Source organism: Erpetoichthys calabaricus, chromosome 11 (assembly GCF_900747795.2).
Source record: "Erpetoichthys calabaricus chromosome 11, fErpCal1.3, whole genome shotgun sequence".
NCBI classification, from domain to species: Eukaryota; Metazoa; Chordata; class Cladistia; order Polypteriformes; family Polypteridae; genus Erpetoichthys; species Erpetoichthys calabaricus.
In genome coordinates, this window is record NC_041404.2 from 158,884,846 (window position 1) to 158,908,697 (window position 23,852).

The 23,852-nt window shown below is 34.7% G+C and overlaps 1 protein-coding gene across 3 annotated transcripts; it reads right to left on the reverse strand.

The window, feature by feature from the left end:
• Positions 1 to 879: 879 nt before the first annotated feature.
• ubfd1 (ubiquitin family domain containing 1) lies at positions 880 to 22,660 on the reverse strand. 3 transcript variants are annotated; one of them, XM_028814442.2, is made up of 7 exons: positions 22,375 to 22,660; positions 17,950 to 18,219; positions 15,132 to 15,340; positions 12,675 to 12,740; positions 12,433 to 12,538; positions 6,744 to 6,826; positions 880 to 3,810 (listed from the first exon to the last, which is right to left on the reverse strand). In XM_028814442.2, the coding sequence occupies exons 1-7, from the start codon at positions 22,448 to 22,450 to the stop codon at positions 3,700 to 3,702; spliced, it is 921 nt and encodes a 306-aa protein (XP_028670275.1). In that variant the 5' UTR covers positions 22,451 to 22,660; the 3' UTR covers positions 880 to 3,699. The 3 variants fall into 3 exon arrangements, with proteins under 3 accessions (XP_028670275.1, XP_028670276.1, XP_051789929.1); XM_028814443.2 differs by having other exon boundaries at positions 22,435 to 22,658; XM_051933969.1 differs by lacking the exon at positions 22,375 to 22,660 and adding an exon at positions 22,199 to 22,238.
• Between the last annotated feature and the right edge of the window lie 1,192 nt (positions 22,661 to 23,852).

The following is a 23,852-nucleotide window of genomic DNA, read 5'->3' on the forward strand; positions in this document are numbered from 1 at the left end:
GGGAATTGCTGAAAATTTTATAGTTTTGTTTAAACAATTATGGGAAATTCGGGTTCTCTCTCATATGTGCTTCAACAGAATGGAAAGGAAAAAAAAAAAAAATAAAGGGTTGAGATTGCAGCTGAAGTTGCCATACCAGGACTGCATTTGGACAACACCAACTCTATGTCAGAAAAAAAGGACCAAACTTGCAGAACTTTGTAAGTGTGAAAGTCTTCAGGGAGTTGCATAACTTGTCATGTCCTGCAATTTCTAATTGTGTAATCTGACTTTCTCAGGCAACAAGATCAGCAATTGCTGTTATCAAGTTTGACATCCTCTGAAAATAAACGTCAGTGTTTGTGCCATCAGCTTTACCAACACTCACTCATCCAAAGGTAAGCTAAGTCTGCCATTAGCCTAACATCTGCATTTTTGTGTTTTGCAGAAAAATGCACAGAGAACCCACCCCCCCCAAAAAAAAAAACTGAGAGAACATCTTATCTCAAGCCAAACTCCAGATTGGGCCAGGAACTGAATCACATCCATCCATTTATTCCAAACAAGCAGCCTGGACTTTTCAGAAAAAACAAAAAAAGTTTTTGTGACAGGCTCTCACATAATTGGAATGTTTAAAAGAAACAAAATCTGTGAAAAAAAGTTTTTTTTTTGCATTTTTCAATTCATTTATAATTTACATTATTAGAATGTATATCAAACTTGCGGAGGACAGGTACCAAAAAAAACCCCTCTGTAGGATTCATTTGTAGCAGACTGGCATAGTGACACAGGATCCCAATTAAATCAGTAATGCTCTACTTTTTTGAGTTATCTTTAACTCCCTTTGCCCAAATTTCTGTTAAACATTAACTGTACATACACAATAAGGGAAAGCTAAAATGACCATTTTCCAGGGCTACTTTTATTGAACAAAAATGAATATGTTAACAATGTGGTTATTTCTAAAATATCCAAAACTGCATGTTTGTGGAGGTTTCTTCTTTTAGACAAGCCTATTACTTGAGGAACCTTTAACAGTGAACATGCTCTCCAGCATATTTTGGAAGTGTACGTTGAGAATCTGAGATGGATTCATTTCAATGATATAAGAAAGCAATATATAAAATGTATACTTCTGCTTTTGGAACTCACGCATATATTTTTCTTAAGGAAAATTACAAAATAAGTGCAACAATCATGAAATCAGAACTAAAAATTATTTTGCTTTCTAGACATATCAGCTCTCCCATAGAAGAAAGAAGAAAATAGTAATGCACCATTAGTATGGCAGCTCTTTTATGATACATGGCAAATGAGAAGTCACTCTTTGGCCTAGTGAGACAAAAAGAAATAATCAAAGAGGCTTACAGTGGAAGAACTGATTGTTGAAAAAAAAATAATAAATCTGCACCATTTTATAAATAATGAAACTATGACATTGCATGATCACAACAATTGCTTGTTCTTTCCTGAAAAGATTTATAATAGCTTATAACCCTCAGTCTGTCAAGGGGCTGATCTTTAAATGACACACCATTAGCATGTAATTACATTACAAGGCATGTAAACAAAACAATAATTTAACAACAGAGAAATGGCTCAGGATTATGAACACATTATGACTTCTCTAAAGTTGCTAGATATGTTGATTTAATAAATGCTAACTCCTAATCTTCAAATTTTCTATCAATGAAGTAATATGTAACCTGATAAACACCATTGGTGTTAAGTTTACAGATATCTACTGTATAGTCTTAGCCTTTTTATAAGCATGGATTTTTAAATAAGGAATATACCACCATAACATAATTTACCTTCATTTCCCTAATACTTCTGCATAAGCATTAAAGGAACCTGACATTTTGCAGATCCAGTGCTCAGGAACACTAGTGTATTGCACAGCAATTAATATTCCACCCTTTCAAATTCAAACATACATTTGTAGTAATATTTAAGTCTATTTAAACTGCATCTGATCAACACTAAGAGATTTTACAGAGTGGTCAAACATACAGAAGAGGAATGGAGAGCAAGGCTTTTGCAATGTTAACATAAGGTAGTGGAACAAGTGACATTTTCAACATTTTGATAAAAACATTACTCATTAGCTAGCAAGTAAAAAAAAAAAAAAATCTGTAAAATGTGAATTTTCCCAATTTGATTTTGCAAAAAAGTAAAATGAAGGAAAAAGAAAACTAGATATTTTGCTATTACACAACAATGCAACAATATTTCGGAAGCCACATATCTATAAGATGGCATGGTGTCAAGTAATGCTAGGATTGTATTTTGTTTAAAACAGCGAGATGGCAATATTAATCATAATTTTTTCTCTCAAATTTTTGCACACTGTGTGAAAAAAACTGTCTACACCGAGTTAAAAATAAGGCAAAAACAAGTAAGAGAATTTGTTGCAAAATATGAAACGTTACTGCTATTGTATATCATAAATGAAAACCTGCTATAACCTGCCTAGAACAAGAAAAAACATGTGGATATTTATCAGGAACTTTTAAAACACACAAAATCTGATATTTCATTTTAGTGACATGCAGTACCTAAATATGTATGGTAATTATGATATACTGTGCTTGATGCAGTAAACTGAGGTAAAACACCTTTTTCCCCAAAATGTTTGCAGTAAAAGAAATTTAGTCATTTAACTGCCTTTTTTAGGTTATTAATAGCTGCTGGGGGCATATTATTAACATTCACATCAAACAATGTAGTTATATTAAAATGTTAAAACAAAACTTGCCTTTGCTAAAGATTTCCGAACAATTCAATTCTCTTTAAATTACAAGGCAAGCCCCTGCCATCTTTATAGGACACCCAGCTCCAAGAACAGTCACTGTGACTTGACGGTTACTTGCCAATAGAATGACTTACATTTTCATTGTTTACTGTTACATGTAACATATTATACCTGAGCATCATCTTCAGGATTTTGAAGGCCTTATCTAATTTAACATTTTTCTTGTGAAGATGCTCATGCAAATAACCATTAATAATGTAACCCCTTGCGTATTTTGATGAAATGCATCAGCAATCACACTACCCAAGTTACCCCAAGTCCTTACATAGGTTTCGGAGAGTTAGAATGAGAGTCTAAGTTTTTGTCAAATTGCAGTCTAACTCAGGTACCTAAAATATGCTATAATTACCAAACTTACATAGAAGACTGTGGACTTCTTAATGATGAAAAACATGTTTTAGTTTATTAACAGTACATACGTACTATTAAAAAATATCAAAATAGATATCCTCGTATTGTGAGCAAAATCTGTTTTTTTTTTTAGTTTGTATCAGATGCTAAATGCTAAAGTTGGTAAGCTGCATATTTTCCTGAAGTTGTAGTTCCACATTTCAGAAGCTTTAATAAAAGTTTTTTTTTCCCCAAATAATGTTTTAATTCACTTAAGGTATAATTCACAAAATATTTCATTGGCATTATTCAGGTTTGTTCTAAAAAAGAAATGAAGTGGGCCCAACGAAAGGGGTACAACCTGATTTTTAAAAGTAAGCCTAAAAAAACAAGAGTGCAATGCCTCTGGCTCGCAAACTGCATTTCTTTCTTTTTAATGTTTTACATTAACTATCATCTTACTTCACTATTATCATTCCCAGGAAGGTGAGATAGTCAGTGTTTTTTCCTCTCCTTGTAATGTCCTTTGGTTATTTTCTATACCCAGTTCTTCACTGCCAGAGGATGAGACACACTCAAAAATACTGCCATTTTCCAAGGACTGTGTCTTTGATTGCATCAACATATTGTGTAGGCACCCAATAAACCCAATAGTAGGAGGCTTCTGTTGGACCAAGTTGAAATGCCTGAAACCATAAAGCCAGGAAGAAGTATTACTACTTTTAAACATGCAATATTAAGCTTCATTTAATGATAAAATTATTGGTCTTAAAATAAGCACTAAATTAATCGGTAAAGACTCATTATTTTAATGTAGCATTTTATTGTTAGTTCTGCAAGCGAGGCTCCTTATATTTATTTTTAATAGTCATAACAAGCATTTAAAAAGCAAGTTACCATTCTCTCTCTACTAGGTGTCCTGTAGTAGTAATCAGTAGTCACTGTCATTTAGACTTAGAGGTCTTTGCTCTCCCCAGAAACTGAAACTTGACCCTGGAGTGGATATTCTTGCTAATATGATTGGCTCCCTGTTACACATTCTTAATACAGGTAAAATTCCGTTACAATGAATATCTCTACAGCGAAATTTTCATTACAACAAAGTATTTTTATGGTCCCAACAGTTTCCCCATATGACATGAGTCTATAGAAATCTCGTTACTACGAAGTACATTCAGTAGATACTTTCACTACAACGAAGTGACCTTGAAATTCTTGAATGAATAATCCACAGAGCAGTTAGTTCTGTGGTCGCAGCTCAGTTGTGCACAACGATCCCCAAACAGAAACACTGTAAAAAAAGTTACTTTCTTTGGACTTTCCTTGTACTGTTTTTTTGCTGTTTTTGTTTTCGGTGGTTTTCAGTGATACCTTCTGCTTATTGCTCATCAACATTTGAAAAATATCCATTGGAATTTAACTCATTGACACCCTCTTATAGAAATGGCAGACACGAAAAAATGATAACAGTTCATATTAGAAAAAAAACTTTAAAACTTTTGCAGCTCTCGATTTCAGCAAAAACAAAAAAGACGTTGCCAGTGAATTCGGAATTTTGCCATCAACACTATCAACTTTTTTCAAACACTGAGCAAAAAAAAAAAAAAAAAGAAAAATCTCAGGTTGCAAATGTATGCGAATTGCTGCATTTGAAGACGTTGAAAAATCCATTTTTATGTGGTTCAGTGATGCCTGTTCAAGAAACATTCCTATTAATGCGGCACTCATTCAAGAAAATGTGAGGTTTCTAAACTCTCTTGGGACCTCCCCCAACTGGACAACACACCAAAGAGCGTCCCGAAGTGCAATCACTACATCTGTGGAAGACTGTTTATCTGTTGCCAGGGCAACAGCAGGCTCACAGCTCTGCTGCGACTCTTCACCAAAGCAAACAGAAAAGATCTTGATGGATGATGCAAGAAACATTGTAAATGCATTGAGCAGTATTACTTGGCCACTAACCTGGCTACAACCTTGTCTGACTGCTGTGCCTGTGTATAGGAGTGTGGCAGATCCCGCTATAATAAATAACTGTGCTGTTCCTGTTTCAAGCTGAATAAAGCTGGTTTTGCTTAAGTACTGAGACTCAGCCTCGTGTTTTGGGGTGCGAAACAGGGACTTATAGCGCGCCCACAATCTTTCAGGATTCGCTTGTGTGGCGCCTCACTGCAGCGCTGTAAGCCTGCTGTTGCCATGCCCTAGCAACGGACAAACAATCTTACACAGACGCGGCAATCACGCTTTGGGACGCACTTCAGCGTGACATTCCCATTGGGCGCTGTGGTTTTGGGGTGGGGGGGGGGGGGGGTTTGGGGTATTGGTCCCAAAAGAGTTCAGAAACCTCACAATATGAAGAAGAAAAGGATGATTTGGCTTCTGATTGCTAACCGTGCTGCCCACAACATGCTTCCGCATTTAGATTATGTTCGCGTTGAATTCATCCCACCCAATTGCACGATAGTGCTTCAGCCATTGGATTTGGGCATCATTCGTACCCTAAAAGTATTATCGCAAGGAAATACCGAGAAAAATTCTCGTCAGCATAACTTGTAGACAGGAGAAGATTAAAATTAACACGAAAGAAACTATTGAAATGATAGCATACGCCTGGACGCAAGTTAAAGAAAGCACTATAGCAATAAATATAGAATCTCATTACAACGAAATTTTCACTACAACGTAATATTTTTTAGGTCCCTGGCAGTTCGTTGTAACGGAATTTTACCTGTATATTGAAAGGAAAAGTCATTGTTTGCCTGTGCAGAGTTCTGATAGCTGGGCTGAGCACCCAGTTAAACAAGGACACTTGGATAGTTAGAAATACTTGTTCCATCAAGAAATATCATTTGTTGTAGAATGTAGTAAATTTATATGTGAAAGTGTGGCTAATAAGAATAAACTGAAATAAAGCATTAAATCAATTAATTAATTGAATTAAAGGAATTAGATCAACTGTATGCTCTTTAGAGTAATCGCTGCTGACCAAAATACTTAACATTGACAGAGCATATTACAAACAGTGATATTCTTGTAATTCCAGTGCATAGGTATTAATGCACTTAAAATAATTTCTGTTTAGGATTATCACACTGCATACCTCATTCACTGATACTTTCCACTAAGTGCTTAAAAAAGTTAGCATCTGAATTTTGTTATATTAGCTATGCCAGATAGAATAAAAAGCATATATGACCTAATATCATAGAGTAATATAGTTCAAAGGAAAAATCAATTACAACCTAAGATCATCAATAAATTATCCTACTCTATGCCATATTGTTCAATAAACAATTCAAAAGAGCTAAAAAGTAAATATTGCATGACTAGTACAAAAATGCTTCATGAAGTTTTGTCCCAATTGGCAGGATTTGTACATTTGTATTAAATGGTTTCATGGTACTGTGTGATCTGCACAACAAGTACATAAAAAAGCAAGCTGGTGGAAGGCCAGAGATAATTGTAATGCTTTTGTTTTTATAAATCAACAACTTATTATTATTATTACTACAATTAGCAAAGAAATTTAAGTAGCAGAAAATACAAAAATACAAACACAAACTTAAAATATGTCAGGAGATTATCCTGAAGATTTATTCAGCACTTTGTTGCATATACATACCATCATATGATAGTCTTCATGTCCTTCAATGGGTTCGTTTACTACATTTTTAATGGAGCCCATGGGAACCTTTTCTGTTCTTTCTGTAAAATGAAACCAATGCTGAATTTTATCAAGTACTTTTCCAGGGTAAATACAAATTATTTATATTCCTGTTTATAAATTCTAAAAAGAACTGTAAGCATAGGCTTTAAAACCTGAAAGGAACTGCCGAACGGTTGCTAGTAACAAAAAAATGCAGCTGTGTATTATTCTTTTTCAAGTCTTGCTACAAAATGTCATCGATTTATGCTCAGCATGACAATACTTGATATCGCCAGTAATAGTCTTAACTCCATCTAATTACTTCACTGTTTTCTAATTTGATGTTTTTATTTTCCTGACTGAACCTTGATCCAGTAACACCTAACACATATTAGTTCATTAAAAATAAGATTAACATAAATGTGCACTAGTTTTTTCAGAGACTGCAATGAAATGTCCTCCCATCAAGGACTGAATATCTCAGTACTGTACAGGAAATAGCAGGTTCCAAAAATAAATAGGTGTATGGATGCTGCTGGAGCTGCTAACAGGAAGCAAATTCTTAACAGCCTGGTCTTGGATTTTGCTTTTAATTTTTGATGTGTATGTGGCCACAAATGCATTGTCATTTTTTGGCAAGTTAAAGAAAAAAAAAAAGATACTTGTTTACAAGCAATTTGAATTGTGCAGTATAAATTAAAAGTTGCTCACATTCTTACACTATGTATAAAGTATTTAAACTTAAGAAAGCTACACCACACAACGTCATAGTTTTGAAGCCATACTGATTAGCTCATCTCAGTATATAAATGCAAACAGATGTCTAATTACCTTGTTTAAATAACAACTGTCACACCTTTCCTAAGATGTCTTTTCAGATAAATATGTATAACATCCCTGAAATGTGGGAGGGTATCTTGCTTTCTGAATGTCGTGACTCACTTAAGAGACATTAGCCACTGGCAGAGAACGTTCTAGAGTCTAGACTCTACTGCAGACTATAACTGAGTTCTTCTGAGAGGAAAGTATGAAATAACTAAAGGATCAATAACAAAATATTGTTTCCTTCCAAATTATGACCAACTTTGTTTTTGTAAAATAAACTAATAACCATAGATTTGACCATTAAAAAGGGTCTTTTATTTAGTCATCTCTAACTTTCACACATTAAGACATAACCAGAAGCTAGGGTATGTTTGTATATGCCAAGGGTTGAGCAAACAACAGTATCAAGTTCTAGTCCTGCTATATTTTGGGATGCTCTGTCACCAGTTCATATTTATCTCTATGGATAACAAATAGCTCATATGTCAGACGAAGATGATTTATCTATAGTCAGCAAAATATGTTAAGAGACAAGCCCATCAATTGGAGACTGATTTCTTCTTTCAGTTAACTCCAATTCTGCCAATTTCATAAGTGAAAGACTCCAAGAAACAGGTAAAGAAACCAAGTTTTGCTCTGTTAGTCAGAGAGTGTCGGTCTCACTTCATGAGAAACAACAATGTACCAAAATCAGGAGTATTGTTTTGCTCAGTTGCACTTTCTTACATTTTACCTCTGACTCCACCAAATTAGAAATAAGTTTTATTATCACTGTAATCAACTTTTTCTGAAAGATAAAGGTCATTTTTGCTCTGCTTATAGTATTTGCAAATGTAAAGCATAAACATTGTTGGTTAAAAATAAAACTTATTGCTGTTCTTTGACTGTTATATCAGTACTATATTAGTACTTTGAAATCCTTTATTAATCAAAACCATTTCTTAAATTTCTAAAACAATTGACATATATCCACATGTTCTACATATTATTTAGTGTTTACAACCAATAAAAAAAAGAAACAAACTATGAATTAGCTAATGTCCAAAAATGAACCAAAAATTTATTAAATCAATTATTTACTGGTGCTAAAATAATAAAAGTCCCAAGTATCCAATTACTGAGCCAATCACCAGTACAAAGTCTGAGCGGTTCACTAATTTTATTAAGCTAAGAAAACGAATGTAGAAGCAGGCTATCACTGCTGTATTTTTAAGGTTAAAGCCTAAAAGTTGAAATCTGTGCTACTCACTTTTAACACCAAACCAAACTGAACTCCTTAAGAAAGTAAAACACTGAGTTTCTTAGTAAAGTACTTTTAGATTAGGCCTCTTGTTATGTAATCTACACACAGACTCAACATCTGGCATCTAGGCTCCTCTCTCCATCTAATAAGACCATTGTTAGCCAAAGTAAGACAATACTTTATAATTGTTCAGCAAGTGCCAAACAGGGGCCTACCATTGAACTGATCAGTAACAATGATGACCAAGAACTTGCCTCAGTAAATCCTGATGGTATAAATGTATGTACCAGTTATGAAGGGGTTGGACTTATGTACATCCAAGAATCTAAACGAAAATGTCAACACCATCCATTTAACTACATGCAGCTACTAATTTTATGCTGTCTGCTCTGATCTCTTGCTGACCCCTCTTAGCTACAGGTTCACCTGAGCACTTAGGCTAGAAGATGGCTTGTGTGTGAGTTTTTCTCACTAAAGACAAGTGAGCTTCACAACCCCTCGAGACTGCATGTAAAACTAATGGTTCTGTATAACGGAATGAAAAAAAGGTTAACTTTTTTTTTTTTTTTTAAACTCTAACCATAATTATTGAATGACTACTAAACTAGGATTTAAGCTTGTGACCTCAAAAGACTGTAGAAGCACTATATGTAGACACCATAAAGTGCAATGAAGCAGAGACATCCGGATGACAGGACAGGAAAGGTTCTTTATTTGCTAATATAATAGTGAAATCCTGGTGGGAGTTGTGAAACTTCAGGATAAATGATCATCTCCAACTCTTGAGTACACAGAATCTGACAATGACAAAGTATAATTTCTGCTTTGTGTTTCCCAGGCTAATGCTAAATATCTATGAAAATTCCAGCAAATGTATATTACCGGTAACCAGTGACATTCTAAATCTTTTATCATTACAAATTCTTTAGTTTTTCCAAACTAAACAGAAAAAAACAAATCTGCAAAAACAACAGTGCTATTTCTGTCATAACAACATTCACTTCTAATGCAACAATAGAAATGTAAAGTATATTCAAAAATAAAAGGATGTTAGCGAAATACAGCAGCAGTAATCTGTAAGAGCTGGAGAATCTGTAAATAAAAAAATAAGGTTCAATCATTTTACAGCTAACAATACAGAAATAATGTTATAGTGTTCAACGATTGTGAACAAATTGTTCAAAGATATTTAATCATTTAAGCAAAAATTAAGGTCAAATGTAACTCACCTTTAAAGACACGGAGAAAGACAACCAGGCTGTCCAAACTCCACTATTTGTGTTGTATTATTAGCTTCTTTGGCGTATGCATTTTATAAAAATATATTTCTATTAAAAATTTCATGTTCTTTCTTTTCCCTATCCACAAAATTTACAAATCACAACTCTCCTACACTAGTACATTTCAGCTGATGCATGTAGGTTAGTATAACAGCTCATTCTACAAAGTGAAAAGACCTCAGAAAACTTCTGAACATTTGCTGACCAGTCTAGAATGAGTTCTGAAACAAAGGTAAAATATTCTGGATGCAGTCTACTGTAACAAAAATGGATCACAAATGGAGAAAAATGAAAACCACAGTGACTGCATCTAGATGTGAACATCCTTCAAAACTATCTTACAATGCAGCAAAAATACTACTCATGTTCTATGAAAGAATGTAGTGGCAAGACTGGAATCTGGCTCTGCAGAAAGAGGAAATGGGGGGGGGGGAAATGTACCCCAAGAAGATACGTGAAATCTCTCGCCATTGTCAAAGATGTTCCACTGCTTATTGAATTAAAAGGTCTGTTTTCTTTTGCACTAAGTAAGCATTGCATTTGTGTTACTTTTTACATACATCATCAGTTATTTGAATTGTTTTCATTAACACCTAAACTGAGGAACTGTGTCTGTGCTGTGCCAATGCAACATGCAGTGATTCGCGTTTCAGATTTGTGTTTTCAGCGTACACTCAGCTACAATAATATGGAAGCAACAGTGCAAATAGGATTATAAGTGGGTTTTTAATTTATGCAAATAAAAAAACAACATGAAAAAAGAAATTTTGTGCAGGATTATTGTGAAACTATACAAGTTGTTCACCAAGGCCTTCGATATGTAAAGACTAATATTTCACCAAATCCAATTAGACAGATAAATAAATGCCTAAAACCCTATGCGCGTCACTACCTTTTTTCAGCAATGATCTTACTACTGCCCAACTCTTCATATCTCCAAGACAAAAACTTAAAAAATAATAAAAACATCACACTCACTATATAAATATAAAATGTCTGTAGTATTTCAAATGTCTGTATATGCAGAATGTGAGCAATAAAGGCCATATGATTGAATAAACAATACAAGCTGCTTTTTAATCAAGAAACCAGTTACAGACGTCCAGTTAAGGAGTCTTAACGTCATTGCGGCATTACCTGTACTGGATACATATAGCAAAAAACAACTTCATCATCCCTGCTCTATGGCCTCTAACTACAACCCGCAAAGTTTTAAACAACAGCTTAAAAGGGTTATAAACCTAAAAGATACTATTTCAGTGTCTACAAGTAACTTGCTGTGAAGCTTTAATCGCAAACTTCAGATGTTTAATACATGGTATTAGCACTCTATTTCTCCGCTTTCAACAGAATTTCTTCATTATTCTCTGAATACCTCTTTTCTATAATGTACAAAACACTTGACAACTACTGTAACTGAGTGCAAGCCAGACTGCTATTTTAACAACTATTAATTTGTTTTTCTATAAAACTTGGATCGCACTTTTAAAAAAACCTACTTCATGAAAGGAAAATTTATTTTAGCTTCCTTAATACAAATGGAGATTGGTGAAGGTCAGAATATATCTCAACGTTTAAACCTACCAGTAACAGAAAATGACTAAATGCAACAGCCCTGCTTCATCCCGACAAAGCATTGTATTAAAATATTATGTTTGAAACAAATGCTTAGAGGTAAAACTTAAAACTATTAAATCAATTGATTAGTTTTCAGAACCTGCTTTTTTCCCTAATATAGTGTCAAGGGAGTCACAGTGTATCCCTGCTGTGTTCTAAGCAAGGCAGGTACTGGGAAAGTAGTCCTTTGGAAGGTACACTGACTAGCAGTGGGACAATTCACAGTTCAATAATTCAGCATAAAGCATGTCTGTGAAATGTGGCAAAGAACCTGGAAAGTGCACACACACATCATTTTAGATAAAAAGGTGTATCAGAAGTAGTTATCAAATAATTTGTTTTCAAATGATGTAAATATTTTAGAATTGGTGTGTAAATTTTAACCTGTTTTGTGTCTTTTCTTTCATTATTTTATTTATGTCTGTTATTGGATGCAAATGAGAAGGCAAATCTCATGTTTTCTTGTGTTAAATATGGCTGAATAAAAACCTTGAACCTTGATATACATACTTCATACAGACAGTGTCCAGGACAAGAATCACAATTACATCAAAGTTCTAACTACTGTGCCATCAACATACCATTCATCATTCTTTTAAAAATGATTATTTTTGACAATGGCATTAAAAACAAGGGCTAGGTTCTGCAAACAAGGTCACGCACAACATATGTAATTGCTGAAAATCAGCTACTGTCTTACCCTTGGTTCCAATCCACAGTTGATCTTGTTCCAACTTAAATGTGAGCCTCACTTTTCCACCAGATTTATTGTACATTCCAGATAAAGGCACTGTTGGCAAACGCTCCTTAAAAAATGCATAATCATTGTTGGTTTATGTATGAGATTTCTATAATAAGTATTCAACATATTTGTTAATATACATTATACTATATTTTGCAGCTAATTATGTTTCTTAAACCAGCAATAAAACATTTACTTACTTTTCCTCCTTTAATTGATGGCATTATATCATCTGGTTTTCCTTTATCTAACACTTTTCTGTGTTGCTACAAAATAAAATTGAAGTATTACATTTTTAAGTCATAACCACCCAATTATAACCTTTTTCTGATTCTGATAATCTGCAAACAACTGTCATTATTTCAATTAAAAGTAGCTTCTTGACCATGCATGAACCGTTATGCAAGGGTCTATTATGCATGGACAATGAACTGTATAAGTATTCAATTCATTGAACAATTCTCTAACTTTAGTGAATAGTGCACCGTACATTGGATTTTAACTGTTCGATAACTTTGAGTTTCATCACTTTGAAATAAAAGTATCTGGTCCAAAAAAAAAGTAACAGTGTTTTATGTTAAAGCAGAGAAAGGGTCAAGGGCCTAAATACTTGTGCAAGTCAATTTATGTGATAGTGTGCCTACTACAGACTAGAGTCAATCCATGGTTATTCATGCCTTGTGTCCGATTCTGTTGATATGGGATCCAGCTTTCATATTCTTTAAATGCTGTGTCATGTGGTACCAATTCTAATGTGTTGTCTGAACTGCACATGATCATGTCTGATGGGTACTGTATTTTAATGCAATGCTCTAAACAGAGCACACTGTCAAGAGATGATGCTTAAATTCAGCACCAGCTATAAAATTTACAGAGCTATTATATGTTGCAGGTAATGTAATCTCATATTTCTTTCTCTTATGTTCTTGATAATTTTAATAATGTACTAAAACAATTTGATATTCTACCAGAAAACAAACATGAAACAAGTTTTTCATACAGTACCTTGGAAAAATGAGGCAAAAATGCCAAAAACATAGGTCCATGCTAACATTTTCAAGAAGGAATGTATTAACAATAACAGAGCCCTACAAAGAGAAAGACCAGACTATGTCTCCAAAACTATTGCAGACAATGAAAATAATTCAAGAATACCATTTTTTTCTACTCAAATCTGTCTATAGTGATCAAAAGTGGCAAAACTAAGCTTGCTGAAAAAAATGCGAGGAATAAACTTTGAATTTTCATAACAAGACTTAAAGTAAAAGACCTAGCGTTATGCAGACTAAATGTAGCTAGATATCCCTTTACATACAACTAGGAATAATTAAAATATTTTTATAAAGATAAATAGAAATATGCTTAAATATGTGGTCTCGCTGATTATGTCTTCTACTTGTTGTTTTAGCTCTGTTCTGACAAGGTGCTTCAGGGATGTATTTGATTGCTTATCACACAGTCTTTAGAAAACTATAAGCTTTCTTCAGAATCTGGAGGGTGGCTGTAGTAAAACCCTTGCTTAAAAAGAGAGTCTGGACAGCTCTATTTCTAGTATTTTTGAGCCAAAAACCAACGTTTTTTTTTTCTTTTTTTTTTTTTTTTTTTTAAGTTAAATCATTGATCTGGTGGTTTTTAAACAACTTAGTAGTTTTTAAATAAGAACTGCGTTCTGGAAAAATACCAGTCATTTAGTGGTTTTTAAATAAGAACTGTGTTCTGGAAAAATACCAGTCATGCTTTTATAAAACTCATAGAACTAAGACTACTTTCGTAAAGGTGATTTAGGACCTCAGACTTACTAGTGACAGAAACAATGTATTCATGCTTATTATTTTTGGACCACAATGCAGCATCTGATACAATTGACTACCACATTTTACTCCACCATCGTAACAACTGGTTGGTTGTTTCTTACATTGGTTGCACTTACATGGTTTCAAACATATTTAATAAGTACTAAATTCTTTGTATGATATGTGATCATGTATCGAAAACTGATAATTTGGGAAGAATTGATCCACGGGAGAAGAACCAATTCTTGGTTCTCTCTTGTTTTCCTTATACATGGTTCCTTTTGGTAGAATTATTTGTGAACATAGTGTTGATTTTCATAGCTATGAAGATAATACACAATTATATCTCTCGGTATTGCCTGATGGCCTAAATGCATTATATACTGTACCTTAATTAACTGTGTAAGTAGCATTACAAATTGAATATTAAAATATTTATCAAAATTAAACAGGACAAAACATAAAATTTAGATGTTGGCTCAAAAAACTCAGAGGTATTTATTTAAATCCAAAGTGGTTATCTAGCCCTAAGGAAGGAAATATGAGATTAAAAAACGTATTGTTAATTCTGAGATTAGTTTCTCATCTCGTACTCACAATGACACAAAAACTGCATTTTTCTGACTTACAGATATAGCAAAAGTCAGATCACATTTGTCTTTGTGTGATGCAGAGAACCTGATAAATGCATTTGAAACCAGCAGATTTGATTATTGTAAGAAAATGTACACTGGGCTACTTAAAAATGTATCAAAGACCCATTTTGCAACATATTTCAGGTCTGGTAAACATATTTTAAGGGTCTGTTGCCATATTTAAAAAAGGATTTGAGAAAAAAAAACAAAGCACTTAGGAGGTCTTTACCTTTTGCCGACAAATAGGTTCTTTCTTAGTTTCCTCAGCTTTTACTTCTTGCTGAATTACCTCCTTAGGAGTATTTACTGCTAAAACATCATTGATTGTTGATCCTACTACCATGATTTTTGCACCATTTGTCAGTTTTATATCACGCAATGTTTTGTCTTCTGGGAGGAGTCCCTTATACATAACTTTTTGCATAGCAGGTGGAAGCCCTAAATGGGGGAAAAAAGTAAAGGTAATAATTCAATCACACTTTTGTTGAAACAAATTAACATGCAACACAGACGCACTTGTGTCTAGACAAAGATTTAGGGTTGGACTCCATTTGTGCTTTTTTCCCCCCCCCATAATATATTTTCTCTGCAACCTCTTAATTTTAACACAACATACAATTAGACTTGTCCATTTTAATGAAATGCCATATTGTCTATAAAGATTATTAAGATACATAAAACATTAAGATCAATAAATTGACAGTGTCAAAATGCATAACCCATCAAGAAACATGGAAGTCCCTAACCCCACTCAGCAGGTGTTTTAGCTAGAAGTTAACGTTTACTTTGCAGTCATATGTAAATAATAAATTAAAATTCAGTCATTTCAAGCAGAAAAACCTTTTAGGAACACTGGCAATATCTTGGCTGTATTTTTAAATCAATTTAATGGTATCTTGATAAAAAAGAAGGTATCAATGTCTATCAAAAACATAAAAATTTCTGGCTATGTCCAAATACACACCACACACACACTATACATATACAGTATTTGCCCCAGGAAATCTTGATAAGACCAACATGACTGAATATAAAACATTTGGGGACACTATTTTTTAAATAATACAGGATTCGACTTTTCAAACGTTTAAACTTTTTTTTAAAATCGCATTAGAAGGTTCTAATTTGAAGTTTCTGTGTACATTAGGTATTTGTGAACATTACTTAAACTGTTTTTCTAACTTCACAAGATCCATTGCAATTCAAGTATCTATAACATCTACAAAAAATTAGGTATACTGTAACTACCTTTTAAATATTCTGCACACATTTAAAAATCAGAACTATGAAAATTATAAATAATTTTATTATTTTAAAATAGATTTTACTTACATCTGCTACTTGTGTCAAAAGACACAGTTTTGCTGCAAATACTAAGAGTAATTAATTTTAGTATTAGGGCACACATGCACCACGCATTAATAATGAAAATGAAATTACAAATACACCAATAGGACATGCACCTGAAAAATGTTTTTGACAAAAGATTGTGTTAATTTGCATGCGGTGTATGTGTAAAATGCACATTATTTTACAAGCTTCAGAGTTGGACTCCTAATGAATATAGATGACCAGTTAGCAGTCTTGTTTTTCCTTTCACACCCACAAAAACAAGTTTGACTAACTGGATACTTGATTGGTCCATGTATGTCATGGAATGGTGGCTGTTGGAGAACAGCCATTATACATTTCATAAAAAAACTGTTAGGATACTTGCTTGCAGATGTTTATTCAGAGTTTAATTAAGCACACAGGGTATAACTAACCTTCATCAGTATACTGTAATAAGAAAATATAATTTAATGCCAATTTCATGTCACCCCCCCTCCATTATCACATAATGAATGAATGTTTTTGCTTCACTACAAACAAAGGGTGCAAATGTTTTAGAAGTGGATGATGGAAAATTAATATGTAACTCAAAATAGAAATGTGACATCATTACACAGCTCTTGAAGCTAGTGGGGCATTCCCTGTCAATTCCATTTTTTCTGTACTTGGATATTACCTCTTCAGCTGAAATGTCATATAGACAACGATGCTCCTACCTCAGATGTATTAATTTATCTTCTATGGACTTTGTCCAGTTCATTCGCCATGTTCTCGTTGTCATGTTACGCAGTATCCACTTGGCACAATATAGTTCCGGCTGCGATTCTATTTGCTATTTGTAGTTGTCTTCCTGGAGTTGTACCATAACACCTCTCACGCTAGACTTTTTCTTCCAAAAATTTCAAACATGCCAGAAAATAACAGAAAGAAATCAGTACGTCTTTGGGCATCTGAAGGGAACAGAAGCCATTACCAGAAGGTCATAAAGCTTATGCACGGTTATGATTTTCTGTGCACTGTGTCGATTTCAATATGACCATAAACTAGTTGCAGAGATGTAAATCTGCCAAATTTTGCTCCAACTCTGCACTTCAGAGAGTAGGGTGTCGTATGAGTTTGTTTTGCTACTTCCATGTATTATAACAATTTTAACATATCATCTGAGCACAACAGCTACATTTTAGAGAGCTAATTGTGTATTAAGGGAACCAATGAAGGTGTTCTGGGGCAAACTCTGTATACATATACATACAGTTTTTACATTATATAATATATATAAATTACACATATACATATAGATACACACACACACACACACACACACACACACCCCAACAGACTACCTGCAATACAGGTTATGAATCTGAATTAACAAAGAAAAACAAATGAAATGAAAAAAGAAAAAACACATGCAGTATTGTAACTTTGATCTGAACCCAAGATGCAGGTTCTGTTCAAGTAGAGGAGATAAAAATAAAATGCTGCTTATAATTCTGTAAATAAAAAACAATAACAGCACATTTTCTTTAACATATTAGAACTATTCATTTGATACATTCCTATTTAGGATTAATAATTTGATTATAAAAAAATAGTACTAAAAAAGACTTACTAAAGATGTACATGAAACAAGGCCTATAAATCAATTCAGACAATTTTTGAATAGCCGTATTTACTAATTGAATTCATATATTACAAATATGTTGTGTCCATACCTGTAAGTGAGTGAATTCTCTCCTTTAAATTGGCGCCTGTGCCATCAATAGGCATTTTAAGATCATATTTATTTTTATTCCATATAATTTTCAGTTCAACCATTTCTTTTCCATCGTCACTTTCACCCCCATTGCTGACAGATTCTTTTAAGGTTTGGCCTTCTACATCAGTCTGTGTGACTTCTTCATTTACTTCACCATCGCCCTCATTTCCACATATTAGAAGCTTCTTCTGCTCAAGGCCTGAGGCATCCATTAAACCTTCATTTCCTGTGTTGAAGCAAACAAGACATAATTAAAAGGACAAAATAAACAAGCAAAAATGCTCTCACTTACAACTTTCTGTAACCTCATTTACACCCTCCATATGAACTAGGTAGTATGCTATTTACAAAGTTTTACAAGGAGATATCCAAATCTAGTGTTTAACCCATGAACTGAAGGATGCACTAAGGCTGCTGGTTTTTCATTCCAACAAATGCCTTAACTAGATAGTAAACTCCATTATTTAATTAGATGGATATTTTCACCGGGGCGGCACGGTGGTGCAGTGGTAGCGCTGCTGCCTCGCAGTTAGGAGACCCGGGTTCGCTTCCCGGGTCCTCCCTGCGTCGAGTTTGCATGTTCTCCCCGTGTCTGCATGGGTTGCCTCCGGGCGCTCCGGTTTCCTCCCACAGTCCAAAGACATGCAGGTTAGGTGGATTGGTGATTCTAAATTGGCCCTGGTGTGTGGGTGTGTTTGTGTGTGTGTCCTGTGGTGGGTTGGCACCCTGCCCAGGATTGGTTCCCTGCCTTGTGCCCTGTGTTGGCTGGGATTGGCTCCAGCAGACCCCCCGTGACCCTGTGTTTGGATTCAGCGGGTTGGAAAATGGATGGATGGATGGATATTTTCACCCCAATGACTGCGTTTAAATAGTAAACTCCATTTAATTAGATGGATATTTTCACCCCAATGAGTGCGTTTAAGCAATTAGCAAAACTGTGTTCGACTACTTCCCAGTAAATGTTCACTGCATTTAATGTAAATTGAATTTTTTTTTTTATACTTAATTTTCATTTTCAGTATATCTGAAAGCCTTAGTTGCATGACTTTTCTATCAATTAATAATGAATTTCAAAATAAAAAGATATAGAAACTGACACAAAAGACTAGGATGTACCAATGTACATCTGTCCACATACCATTTTGTTGATTTTCTCCAAAAACTAAATTACATGTCACATTACATTAATTGAATTCTAATTACCAAACTGATTTATATATTAAAAAAAAAACACATTGTCAGTGTGTGCCATATTCACAGCTAAAAGCCAGTGACTTAATATTAGGAAGGCAATAAAAGTAACTTCTGTTTTAAAGCCAAAACCTTTCTAGACAAACAGAAAAAACAATACGGTAACAAGTGCTTCAGGAATGCACCGTCAGATATTTCTACATAAACAGATTTATAAGGACCTTTTTTGCATGGCATAAAAATTGACTATTTCAAATATTAGGTCTTATGTTTTAGGAAGACTGTCCATATTCAAGACTTGCATAAATTTACTATCTCTCACTAGTATGACTAACAGAGGCCAAAAGCAAGTTTAGGAATGCCAAACATTTCTAATTTAACTGCAGATTTTAGAATTGCTTTATAAAACATGTAAAACATATTGTAGGATTGCTATTTATCTTAACACATATTACAAACACAAAAAATATTTTTATTGTAAACTAAAGTCAGAAAAAGAAAAATGCTCCCCAGTTGGAAATAAGCCATTTAATTTATAATATGGTAGAAAATATAATCAAGTAAAAAGAAAACAAGATATTCAAAGCAAGCAGTAACTGCATTATTTATTATATACCACCTCAAAGAATGCACCTAACTTATTTCACCACTTCATTCCCTGCACCATTATCTTTTAATTTAAAAATAAATCAATTTTATGGTAATTCAATGTCAACACTAAGAAATTATGCACATATCTGTAAGGTCTGAAGCGATTTGCACCAAGTTATGAAAATAACCAAAGTATAAATAAAAATGTGCGATTACACATGGAATCGTCATATGCATAAAGTGTATGCTGGAGTTAGCCATGCTCTTTCAAATTATTGTCCAACAGACTAGTTAGTGGATGTTTCCGAACTCCCCTCATTGAACTTCAGTTCAGTAGTCAAAGAGATCATTTTTGTTTCAACACTTGACCACATACGGCATAAGCAAATTGAAGTGGTGAAAGCAAAGTGACCTTTCTTAGTCATTAGTAGTTTTTTATGTTGTATTATTGAATTTTCCATATTTTTACTAATACTTTTAAGTTTAAAAAAAAAAAAATTATATAATTAAAGCTTTGGCTGGTTATGTGAACTGAGAGTTGCACAGTGAATTAGTGGAATCCTTGTTCTTTACACTTCAACATCTTTTATAATGCTAGGTAGCAATATTTTCATCTTCCTACTGCTGTGTAACATTATTTAAATTAAAAATACACTTTTTACCTTAATTTAACTATATAAATAATGAATTTTTCATATTGTAATGACAGATGAGTTATAGCCATGAAGTAACTAGATCGCAACCTAATAAACTGAAAGAACATACATTCAAAGAAGTGGAGTAGACAGAGTTGAAGCAATGCTGATTATATAAAGTAGTAAAAATAACCTATTCATATTTCAATATAAGCATAAATATGACCAGAAATGTAAACGGCCATTTACTAAGCATACCAATAAATCGATTTCGAAGTTTTTCAAGAATATTCAAGTTTGGGGCTAATGCCAATTTGTCCAAACCAGACTGTAAAAAGCCACCTTGTAACTAATGTCTTAATCAGAAGTTTCACCTCCTAATTTACACTAAACTCCTTGCTGAATTACGTATCTTTCTTCTCTTTTTTTTTTTTACTTTTGGCATTGCTACAACAAATTACTAAGACAAACCATAATGACATTGTTTCCTCAATTTGTTCCCTTTCAATTGGGTTCACAAAAGTGATTAAATTGTCACAAGGCTACAAATACCACTTTGACAGCAATAATTGCAAAGCACACATCCATGTGTAGTAACAGAACACTAATGTATTGTGTTAATTAATATGCAGTGAACCAACTCTCATGGAATAAACGGGAATAAAATAGCAATGTGCTTGTTTGTCAAGGAAATACTGAAGCTACATATAGGCTGATGGCCTGTTGTATCTTGAAATCAAATAAGGAGTTCATTTAAACTTACACGAATATACATTTTTAGAACTAATATTTCCAAGACATGTGGCAAATTGGATGAAAAAGTTAAACTGATTTTTCTATCAGTGATCAAAGACATGGCTTTTCCCAATCACAACAATGAGTCAACAAGTAACCCTACTCCTGGTTTGCCTCACTAGCTGCCACTTGTGCCTAACATTACATTTCTGATCCTGGTTTTTGACTTAATGGTTTTTGAGTATACCAAGACATTAATGACACCATAACAACAGCCTGGTAGATATCTGTAAAAAAATATATATATATTTTCAGAATGGCTATAATCTACCCCACATAGGCTGGATGACATGTGCTTAAAAAATCACAATAATCGGTTTTATCTTTAGTTTTCAAATAAAAAAAATGACTCAGAGCAGTTACTTCAAAGATTCGTTTTAAGTCGGAGGTCTAAAATCTCACATTTCTCACAGACTGCTGCATTATGCTTCCCTCACATGTTTTTTGGCAAAGGTTCATTGTATGTAAGAAGCACAAAAGGTTTTTTTTAAATGAATGTTTCCCATTAAATTATTCTTGAACAACTTATAACCGCTCATATGATTTCATGTGAACACGATTCCCTCAATTGCCACTGAATGAAAATAGATTGCGTCCGTTGCCATTCTTGACAAATTCTCATTCCGACTCTCTTTTTCTCGAATTCAAAATGAACAAGATGTGCGTGAAATGAAAGCATTAATAACGCAATCGCGTGTTCCTCCTGACCGTCAGCCGGCTTCATCAAAGCATGAAGTCAGTCCGGAATGAAAGGCCACTTCAGAAAGCCATCAGAGACGCTGCAACTTTGGTGCGGGCTGATACGCCGCCTCAGAACTTCTTGCTTGGCAGCGGTACACATGGATAGAAATGGCAGCTTTAGTTGGCAGCACCTGCTTTAAAGGCTCATTTCCAGCCGGCGGACTGTCTTTTCCGTGACACGTACAATGAAGTTTTACGCAATGACAACTCGAGCTGCCCCGTTCCCCGACCCTATAGTCGCTCTTTCCCTACCTCCTGTTCGCCACGATCTACCCATCTGTCATGTTTGTTGTAAACTTATGTAAGCTCCGCGACACTAACGCCAGGTCGGCCCACACGAGGCTTGAGTTTCTGGGACCCCGTTTGCTTACTAACAAACAAACTAAGACGAGACACCGCGGCGACAGCAACGGCGCTCTAAATTTTACCCGGCAAGTCCCTCGCTATGTTATGCAGCACGAGAAAAGTCTCACTCGCTCTGTACCCACCATCTTCAGACGCCATGATGATTGTGTACAATATTGCGGTGTGCCTGCTGGGAAACGTACGTGCTTTCCAGAAACAGTGACGCGAACAGGCTTACGTACAAACCCGGCATTTGTTTGAAATTTCCAAGAGAAGAACGCGGAGTGCGTTTCGCGTATAGCGCAGACGAGACTCTCGCGCTGGCGTGTGGTACGTGTGCGCGCACGCGCGTGCCAGCTTAAAGCCCCCGACCCTCTAGTTTTTCTGCGGAATTTTAGTGATTCCACGCCGCGCAACTTAACTCACTCGAGGCCCGGTCCAGATAACTGACAGCACCCACCCAACACTAACAAGGACTAAGGACCAAGGAGTTTGAACGTTAGATTTTTAAAATCACGATCTGCCTTGTCACAGTGGTCAAGAACACGGTCATCCTTGTGCCCCAGTTACGGTGATGTTTAAATAAATACAGTAAATAAGAGCGACAAAAATGTAACCTACAGTAAACAGTAGGTGGGTACAGTACACAGTGCAGGGCAGGTAGGATCAGGCTACATGGAGTGCAGTGACCTTATGGCCTGAGGGAAGAAGCTGTCCCTGAAGCCGGTGGAGCAAGTGGGAAGGTTCGGGTAGTGCTTTCCATACAGCAGAAGTGCAAACGGGATATGCAGAGTGGCTGTCATCAGAAGTGATGGATTCTGCTCTCTTTAGACACCGGGTTGAGTAGATGGTATGAAGCTATGGAAGGTTGGCCCCAATTCAGCGGCGTAGTCAGAAACAGATTTTAGGGTGGGCCTGTTTAAAAACGAGTGTTCTAGTTTTTAGTCGGATAAACAAGGGCAATTTTCCAAAAAATACGTCTATTCATACTATACAGGTATAGTATATTCACATAACAGAATTATTAAGACCATGTAAAAGTTGAGTAAAATTTATCAAGGCAATCAGATTTTGCTCCTTTGCAAATTGCTGCATCTTACACTATGCTGTATTAAATCCATTTGAATTGTTCCTACCATTTTGCAGAGAAACATTGAGTTATCATAGCTATCAGAAATTATTGCAAATTAGGTTGAGTGATTGGTTTGTCAATGGCTGACAAATCTTTTGGTGGTTCTGTCATGACTTACTTGTCTTGTGGGGTTGCTAAACCAGAGTTTCCTCAGATGAAGATGCAATTGAAATGTTTGCTCCAGTCATTTCCTCAGCCGCACACTGTTAGATATTATGTGTCTCATTTGTGTCCGGGCATTCCTCTTCATCTAAATGAGGCTTTTTGAAAAACCATGATATTTCCATTTATATTGTCATGACAGAAATAATCTCTCAAAATAAGAAACTATCTCTTGGTGTTTGTCAAAAATACTCAATTAAGCAACTTAAGGTTCTGTTAAGTGTCTAATGTGTACTACCAATCAGGTTACACATACACTGGAACACT